The following is a 9,337-nucleotide window of genomic DNA, read 5'->3' on the forward strand; positions in this document are numbered from 1 at the left end:
AATAAAGCCAATGTAAAGGGATTAAATTAAAAAAAAAAAGTTGAAGGACCATAATAAAAAGGATTTGAACTTCTTCACAGACTGTGCAAATCAGTCATTGATTTTGGCTGAAAAAATAAACTGAATATTTCTTTATATTTTAATAGAATCCCCCCTTTATATTTTAACAAAATTCTAGAATATTTCTTTATATTTTAAATTTAATCCTGAAACTTTAATTGTTTTAAATCAATTAAATTAAATTTTGTTTTGCAAAAACAAGAATAAACTGAGTAATGAAACATTTTCTCCAAACTTCAAGATCCCCGTATGGAAAAAAATAAATCACCACGAACAATTGTAAATCAAAACAATATCAAAGACAAAATAAGAAGAAAAGGATATTAAGGGAACAAAACATAAAAAGTCCTAGTGACTAAAAAAAAGAAACCCACCATTTAATGAACAACGTATCTCCTCACACGCCATAGAGATTTGCTGAGACTTTTATACATATAATTGGCAGGGCAGCAGACATGGCTACTTGACTGAAATCAGGACTGGGTGTCAAAAGCACCCTCCATACAACTTCTCTTTCATTGACACCCTTTTTTTTCTTTTTTCGCACCGCGCAAACACGTAACTGCGTTTGAAAGCAAGTAATGAAACACACTAACATCGAGTGGTGGTATAGTTTTAATTTAAAAATTATCGGTTTAAATTTTATAAATTTTAAAGCTATTAAATATTTATATGATTGTTAATTTTAGAATTTATAAAATTAATTAAAATATACATAAACTAATCTAAACATTTATATTAATAATAATAATAAAAAAAAAACGGAAGACACTTCTCTAAAATATGATAATGTAAGCTACGATTATAGCCCTGCCTTTTCCTCCCTTTGCATACGCAAAACGCGTGGGAAAAAAACCATCTGAGATGAAATTTATAGTCAAAATTGCCTCCAGCATAGGCAAAGCCCCGTTTGTTTCTAGCTGATTTGAGGTCAACCGTGTGGTCACAGTAACTCTTCTAAAATTGAATTGGGTTAGCTTTTATGGCTGTGATATATTAAAAAAAACACTTTTAGTTACTGCTTATTGGATTGAAAATATATTTAGTTAAAATTGTTATTAAAATTATTGTCAAATAAAAAATAATTAAAAAAGATTTGGGTGAAACTGTTATTGAATGTATTATTGATATAAAATAACTAAAAAGACATGGATAATTTCATAACTTAACTTATATACATAGCTGTGATTATCAATACATACGGAATATAGCAAAACAACATTAAATTCCTAGTTTAACCAAAAAAAAAAAAAACTTAATTGGTTAAAACAAGAAAATAAATATTATTATTATTTATACATTTGGTGAAATATTCAATCCGAAAAGGATAATTTAATAAAAATTACAAATAACAAATATAACAATTGCAAAATTGGTACAAGTACGAATTGCTGTTCTAGTTAGAATGTCTCATGCATTAGGCTAAGGCAACAACAATACTTAAAGATAGTTTTCCCCTTGTTTTGTCTCAATTTTTTTAGCACTCAAAATAGCAGTCTTAAAAGTTCACACCATTGAATGAGCGTTAAAAAATGCAGATAAATTCGTGTTTATAAAAATTTTAAATTTTTTTATTTTTTTTAGTATTTTTTGAATCGTTTTAATATATTTATTTTAAAAATAATTTTTAAAAAATAAAAAAATATTATTTTAATATATCTTAAAAATAATACTTCAAAGGGGGAGAGAGAGATTTTCTTTAAGGGCATCTATTTAAAGACAATTTGCAACTAGAAGACCTGAGAAGGATGATACACAGCCGAACCAATCTGGGAACAAAAACACAAGATCAAACTGACGCTATTAATGCTTGTAATTAAAATTCACTTGAACTACATATCGCATCCTAATCTGACCCACGTTGTAGACTATGTACTCATTGTACAGCAAAGCACCCTGCAAAAAGTATTCAAATTACATATCAACAATAATTTATGAAAATTTTGCGCCGGGAAAAAACAGGAGTTACAATAATAGATGTTTAACGGTCATGTGAGTTAATATGTCTGAGTCGGCGAGTGCTTTGAATGCACACAATCATAGTTTGTACTACCTTTGAGCCTCGCTGCTCTTTGGGCTTCCCAAGGGGAACAACAACACCATCCTCCAGTGCCCTGGCATCTGAAAGATCTGGAGCAGTTCTACCAACTCCTTTCGTGCTGCAATAATTAGATTGAGAATACATTTACTTTGCATCGGGGAAGAAAAAAAAAACCCTTACCAACCACGTTCTAATAGATTGCGATAGAACTCTACTGTAAAAAGGACGAGAATGATACTGATTATAAATGGCAATGTCTCTTCACATACAACCTGCGACTTCAAATTTATGCTGGCAGAACATTTCATCTTGAAGTGTAAAAAGCATGAACTAGTATCTGGTAGAAATTTGAATGTTTAAGGCATGTAGATTCTATGCAAGGGTCAAGATATGAGTCTCATCGATCATGCAGATGTCACAACAGATTCATCATGCGATTTCATTTCATCACTTCAATATAATTATACATACATGGCGCAACCAGATAAGCATGAAGAAAACTTTCAAATACAGCACAAAAAAAAGACACACCTCAGCTTCCCCGATGGCAACTTATCAGCATCATAGTTTGCATGTAATAGTTCAGCCATGTCTCCAAGAGCAACCTAAAAGTACATGGTCCAACAGTTTTATGAGAGCATTCAATTATTCAAAAGAAATAATTGCAGTCGGAATAGGGATCATAGAAGTTTTCTTTAAAAATTTTACTAGCCTTGCAATTGTGCTATTGTTTTAGGTGTTAAGACCATGCTTACTATATTATTCAGAAACTCATCAAGTGCCATGTTTACAATTATTAAGAAATGGACTAATTGAGGTTTATTTCTAGTAGAGTTTATATTTCCTAGAAAGTTTTAGGATACGTTTCCTTAAATGTTCTAGGACTTTAGGGGGTTCTGATGAGTGGATATTAGCACCCGTATTCTATGTATCTGGAAGCTTTTTTAATGAATGAAAACCGTGTTGTTTCAGGTTTCTCTATGCTTTTAATTTCATGAATGCTAGTTTCCTGTGGATTCAATAAGCAACCTCTATGGATTCAAGAAGCCTAGTGGATCCTACATTCATTATCTTCTATCCAGTTTCCTTTCCCTCTTCTTGTTCTCCATCAGAAACATATTATGCACTGACATAGTTGAAATACTTGGTCGCAATAGTCATGGAAATATGTGGAACATAATTTCGAATAATGAACCCAGTCTTCAGGTTCCAGAAAGACAATACCAATATTTCCATGAAAACAATTGGTGAGGCGACAATTAAGAAAGCGTCTACATCTTGTTGAGCAAGAACAGTCTGTTTTGCAACATCTGTATACGTCTGATCTGATCTAGCAATATTTTTTTTTTAATATGATACTTTCTAAGGTGGTTTTCTAGAATAACCATACCTCACACAGAAGCAGCACACCAGCTGGAGCAGCATGATTTGCATAGCAATAATTTGCACTTTTGGAGAACATGTCAGCAAAGTAAACTCCCTTTCCAAACATGTAACCAGTTACTGGTGCTTCAGGGGGAGCAATACGCAAGCCTGGCGGTTTTCATGGCAGAAGTTGCACTTTGCAGTTATTGACAGGAAATTCATAAACACCCACGCATGGACACAATTACAGTAGATGCAATTGCACAGCATATACATGCAGATATTCAGAAAAACAAAAGCTTGAAAGGATGACCTTGGGATAGAATGCCAGTCCAGTTTGTGAGGCGCGAGCCATGCCATAAAAGCATTCTATTTTTTGTGTTAGAGAACTGCTCACAAGAGTTTAAAGGTATTAGTTTACAACAGCTTAAAAGTTGCTTTCAGGAGTGAAAGTAACACAACTATGAGCATTTTCTAATTGTTAGATATCCAGAATGACTGCACTTCATGCACAAGTGTGTCTCTTTAAAGATCATGAAATCTTAAGCTTACAACCACATCAACACAAATTCAAATTTTCAAAATAGCTATTTCAAGAAAATTGCTGAAGAGAAAAATGTTTGTATATTCTCCCTCCAAAGACATTACTTTCGTAACGAGTAGTTTTTCCTTGTCCAAAAAGACCAGATTATTTGATGATGAGAATGACTTGTCTGGATAAAAAATGCATCGTTACCTTTCTGAAGCTTTCATTTTCATCCTCTCTTGAGACCTTGAATATTTGAGCAATATCAACAGTATACTGTGAATGTGTTTTTGCATGCGTATTCTGCAAATACATGGCAATCTTGCCACAGATAGGAAGTGTCAGTTATCAAGCAAAATGTTAAGGAATTAAACAAAGAAGGCACAATTTAATACTTCTATTGCAATTTTAGGGCAGAATTTTTAGATAGAGTAATCAAAATGGGGGTTGAAAACAACTCCAAATGTCACCACTGCACCTCATTCATCTCCTCCTCCACCACCCACCATTCCCCCAAAATAAAAACTCAGTTTCCATTAAAAAAAGAGAGAGAGAGAAAAGAAGAAACAGCTAAATAAAAAAATATAAGAGCTTAAGTTGCTTAAGTTTTAAAATTCTGCTAACGAGAATACCATTGCAAAGTCCTCAGAATCAACTTCAACTGGAGTCAATTCACAACGTAGCCGGTTGTAATGAGAATACAGGGGATCTTCCTACAAAAAATTGTAGAAACTTTGCATGAGAATACTTGAGAGCATGGTAGTGAATATGAAACGGAGGAGAGAAGAAGAAAGTGGGCACCTCATTAATATACCACGTGCAGCATCAGAAAGAAAACTATGACTAATTAAAATGATTTGATGCAATTCATAAATGGAGTTAGCATTTGTTTTTTGATTTTTTTTTGAAAAAAAAGTATCAGAAAAAACATGGGCACATAAACAAAATCCAGCAGCACATCAATCCTGGGAATCATAATAAACCACAGTAACTGAGTGGCCAGAACAAGGTGGGATCATTTTCTATCTGCATCTATTGACTGTTGTTATAAACTGAAAAAGGGAACAAGTTTGGATCGCTTTCTATTTTCATATATTACTAAGATTATTATTACATTCAAATTGAAATTCAGAAAATTTTGCAAAACACAGCATTTCCAGGAACTGAGAGCATTAATGAAGAAGACCTAAAAGATACCTGCATTCCAGGTTCATCCTCCAACAACTTTGTTGCAACTTGAATCTCGCCTAGGGCTTCAACCTGCAATTATGAACAGGGAGCTGAGGAGTGTGTTTTATAATTTAAAGAAATAAAATCAATTTCCATACAGAACCTCACCGATAGGCTTTAGTCAAGATAATATATCTATTAGCGTGATAGATGGTATCAATATCACCACAAATCCTTTAAGAGTAATACCAAGGAAGACAGCAAGTATAATGACTTATCAGCCGACTGCAGGCATACTAACAAACCTAACTAACCTAAAAGCAACAACGGATGCTTGAGTTAAAAAAAGAAAAGAAAAAAAGGAATTACCATTTCCAGCTTGCATTTTAACTTCTGAGGAGTATCAATAATAAACTCTCCTGCCATAATCAAAATATCATACTACTTAGAGCTTTTCAGAAAACAAGATAAAGAACACCAGTCACCACATCCATAATACTTATTAGTCTATGGTTTAATGAACATTCCAGAAAGAGAGACTCACGCATTTTTTTAAATCCAAAATCATGAGGAATGACAGTGTAAAATTCTCTGCAATAAATTACGTCCATCAAAGATCAAAGTTTCCCAAACTTCTTCCAAGCCAGAGTCCAGCATCTTAACGTAAAAATAAATAAATAAATACACACACACACAGTGAATGATGCAACCCATGTGCTTGTACTTACCCGCTTAGTTGTTCAAGTTTTAACCTATCTGCTGTTCCAATTACATCAGAAATCCTCTTCAAAACATCATAACCCTAAATAAATTCAAAGAAAATTAATTGGTTAGATATTCCATGGAACATTTAAAAAAACAAAACAAAGAAAAGATACCATGTTGTGCATCAAACAATTGAAAAACTAAAAAACACAGTAGCCAGTATCTGCATTGACTCCATCCTTGGTTCATCAGACAGATTCTGATATACAATAGCTAAGCAGGACCCAAAAAAAACCAAATTGAAGTCAACTAACTATGAGTTATAGTTATTCATCTTATCCAGTACTCTTTAACTCCCAAAAAAGAAATGTTATTGCTGGAAACTGCATCTACATTATCTTCGATGCTCATATTAGTAGACACAAGAGCTCTGAAAAGGGCAGAAAAAAGGCTTCACGTCATAAGAAAAAATTGCATCCCATGCTGCTCTAACATCTAAAGCAGGACAGTCTGAAATTAGTTTTATGTTGATTCATCAACAAAAAGTATTTATAGTTCTCGTGAACTGTGAATCACTGTGTAATAGTAACTTAAAGCATGTCTTCTACATAGCTAATCATTGCAGTTGTATCTTATAATTCATGAACCACGAGCACTAACTAGCAGATTATGTTAAAATGTCATGAAATCAAGCACATAGTAAAGATTATTTCCATCTATGGATCAAACACTCACCTTTAATATAGTTGACTTGCTTAATTTACCAAGTGGCAATTTATTTGCATTGTATCCTGAAAGATAAGACAAATAACATACGATAGTGACTTTCAGGAGATGTTGTGATAAACTAAAAAAACAAAAAAGGCATCTAGAACTGGAGTAAACAATTCAGAGTGAAAGAACCACCAATGAAGTACTACCAATGTTTGAAAACATTTCCATCTCAAAACACGTCTAAAAATTTAAAGAAACAAATTAAGCATCTGCTTTACTTTTGGATTTAATTGAAAGATCGAATAACCAACCTATTTCCATCATTTGCTGCTTCATCATACTAACATTACATATAAGAGAGATAAATTTGGCAATACGTGACTCAAGTTGTGTCTCCCGAGGTTGAATTGCTGTAGCAGAGTCAGGCTTTTCTTTAACCTGAAAACAGAACAATTGTATCTCAAGAGCAGTGGACTACATGGCATGCAAAGTTCATTATTAGGGTGAAACCTGGAGCACCCATGTGTCACCAACTTAAATTCCTCGTTAAATTTGACATCCCTCTCCATCAAAGAACTCAAGAAACCAAGATTGGTTACTATAGCAAACAAGATTCAGAATTATTGCCTTTCCGCTAACAAGGTTTGTCTTGTTTTCCTGTTTCACATTTTCTTACTCTTCTCTATTGCCACCCTTCTTCCTCAAGAGAAAGATGGTTGTTTCAATGCTGTAATCACCAAAATATATTACACTTGCACTAGCTGAAACGAGGTGGATATAGAGTATGGATGCAACTCACAACTGGCTCTTTTTCCTGCTCACTGTAGTCCATTTCCAACAAAGCATAGCACTTTGGGTAACATATGAACTCCTTTCGCTTGGACCAATCGTTCTTTGTCTTGGCGTAGAACTTCCGTTCAAACTCAGAAATAGCAGGATCTCGTGAAGTGTAGGGACCAAATAGCTTAACTTGACCATTCACCCCAACCCTACCCCATCTGTTATAGACCATATATCTACCACCACCATCAGATTCTGCAAACAGATTTTCATTTAAAAGAAAAGGGGAAAAAGGAGCAGGATATTAGCAAAACCAGCGCAAAGCATCTGAAATTAATAATGGTTATTGTCATGTATCACTTTCTGCTTGTGGAGCACTAAAGCCATGCAACTTAAGATTTAAACAACAATTTTCCACTGCTCTTTTCCATCACATATGCCAAAAAAAAAAAAACATAGTGAAAAAGGAGATCCTTCGGAGTTAATTCACTTAAGTTGAACACGAGAGCTAATTTGAGAGAATTTTCAGCTATAGCAAATATAAAGTTCCTCGAAAACGAAGGAATGGCAATTTAAATAACCACATGGGCGGAAGTGAAAGCTTGCCAAGAAGTTGAATCACATAGAACTTGTTATTGTTGTCCCCAACATTTGTCTGATTCAGCATGGCATCATAGACATCATCACCCTGCATCATCGCCCAAAAAGATGGGAGAAAAAAAAACAGAGAGAGAAGCTCAATTCGTTGCCGGCAAGACACTAAGAAAACCATTTCAACCGATGATACTAATCCTCACAATTGCTATTAAGTGATCCTAATAAAAACTGCTACAAGACTCACTATTTGCAAAACATGATACTCTGACTTTATCTGATCAGAAAGAAACTGATCTAGCACCGCCGCGCCCTTTTTCGTAGCAGTTACAATTTTCTCCTTTTCCTTTTCACCCTGTTCCTGCTCTTCTTCTTTTGCTGGCACCACAATCATTATTTTTTAAATTCCCAATTTCAGAAACAGAAATTAATAAGAAATTTAAACCCACAAACATAAACAATGTCTAATAACTCCAAATAAAACCGAGTACAAAATAAATAAATAAAAGTGAAGTTTCGAATAGAACCTTGAAGTGAATGGTGATTGTCTGGTTCAGCGTTGCAGAGCCTGTCAATTAATTGTCTCTTGGTTCCGGCAGTGGAAACTCCAAGGAGACTGGCCTGTTCGCGTAATTGCTTGACATTCATGTCCCGAAACTTTTCAATAGCCTTGATTTTCTCAATCCCGTTATTAGAATCTCCTCCTCCATCTTCAGACTCCCTTTCTCTTTTGTTGTTACTACTACCTCCACCATCGACCGAGTCCACTTCTGACTGCTTGTTTTCTTGCTCGAGTGCCGATTCCAGTCTCCGCACCTGCAAAAAATAAAACAAGTCTACTATTTCTTTGTGTTTGACAAAATGTATGAACTTGAGGAGAAGGGGAACGGGGTAAAACCAGGGAAGGCTTGGTTCCGGTGGTATCGAGTCCACGTTTAGCGAGTTCGGCTCGAAGCTCGTCTACTTTGAGCTTATTTGCCATTTCAAGGGTAGAAAAGAGGGGGGAGGTATTCCGTGTCTTTTGAACTTTAGAGCAGAAGGTGAATTTAAATGGAGACGTGGAGAGCATTAGGTGACCAAATGACGTCGTCGTTTTCGAAAGAGTGGGGTTTTAAAGAGTTTTTTTTTTTTTTTTTCTTATTGATTTATTTAAGAAGCTTTTCGGGCACGATATTGGCTCTACAAATTATCTGTTTCCAACCGATGAAGAGTGTGAAATGCAGTGGTTGCGGGTATTTTTTAAATAATTTTTTTTGTGTTAAAATATATATAAATAATATTTTTTATTTTTTAAAAATTATTTTTAATATCAATACATCAAAATAATCCAAAACATACAAATTATATTAAATTTTAATAAAAAAAATTAAAAGTTTTTAGGA

At 34.1% G+C, this 9,337-nt stretch overlaps 1 protein-coding gene across 1 annotated transcript; it reads right to left on the reverse strand.

The window, feature by feature from the left end:
* Positions 1–1,752: 1,752 nt before the first annotated feature.
* Positions 1,753–9,014, reverse strand: LOC133681914 (poly [ADP-ribose] polymerase 2). Its single transcript, XM_062105109.1, has 18 exons — positions 8,854–9,014; positions 8,483–8,771; positions 8,203–8,333; positions 7,968–8,049; positions 7,381–7,616; positions 6,893–7,019; positions 6,603–6,658; positions 5,891–5,964; positions 5,707–5,753; positions 5,532–5,581; positions 5,190–5,252; positions 4,625–4,705; positions 4,203–4,313; positions 3,780–3,855; positions 3,492–3,634; positions 2,633–2,706; positions 2,114–2,219; positions 1,753–1,956 (listed from the first exon to the last, which is right to left on the reverse strand). Exons 1-18 carry the CDS (start codon positions 8,935–8,937, stop codon positions 1,864–1,866), a joined length of 1,923 nt encoding a protein of 640 aa, XP_061961093.1. The 5' UTR covers positions 8,938–9,014; the 3' UTR covers positions 1,753–1,863.
* Positions 9,015–9,337: the final 323 nt, after the last annotated feature.

This window comes from Populus nigra, chromosome 2 (genome assembly GCF_951802175.1).
Source record: "Populus nigra chromosome 2, ddPopNigr1.1, whole genome shotgun sequence".
Taxonomy (NCBI): Eukaryota; Viridiplantae; Streptophyta; class Magnoliopsida; order Malpighiales; family Salicaceae; genus Populus; species Populus nigra.

What these genes read in the sequence shown, in the direction of transcription:
- LOC133681914 (XM_062105109.1), bottom strand. Translation starts at nt 8,937, where the DNA reads ATGGCAAATAAGCTCAAAGTAGACGAGCTTCGAGCCGAACTCGCTAAA. An exon ending in AGCAGGAAAAAGAGCCAGTT is followed by an intron (nt 7,020 to 7,380) that starts GTGAGTTGCATC and finishes TTCTGTTTTCAG; the next exon opens with GTTAAAGAAAAGCCTGACTC. An exon ending in TTTTGGATTTAAAAAAATGC is followed by an intron (nt 5,582 to 5,706) that starts GTGAGTCTCTCT and finishes TGATTATGGCAG; the next exon opens with GAGAGTTTATTATTGATACT.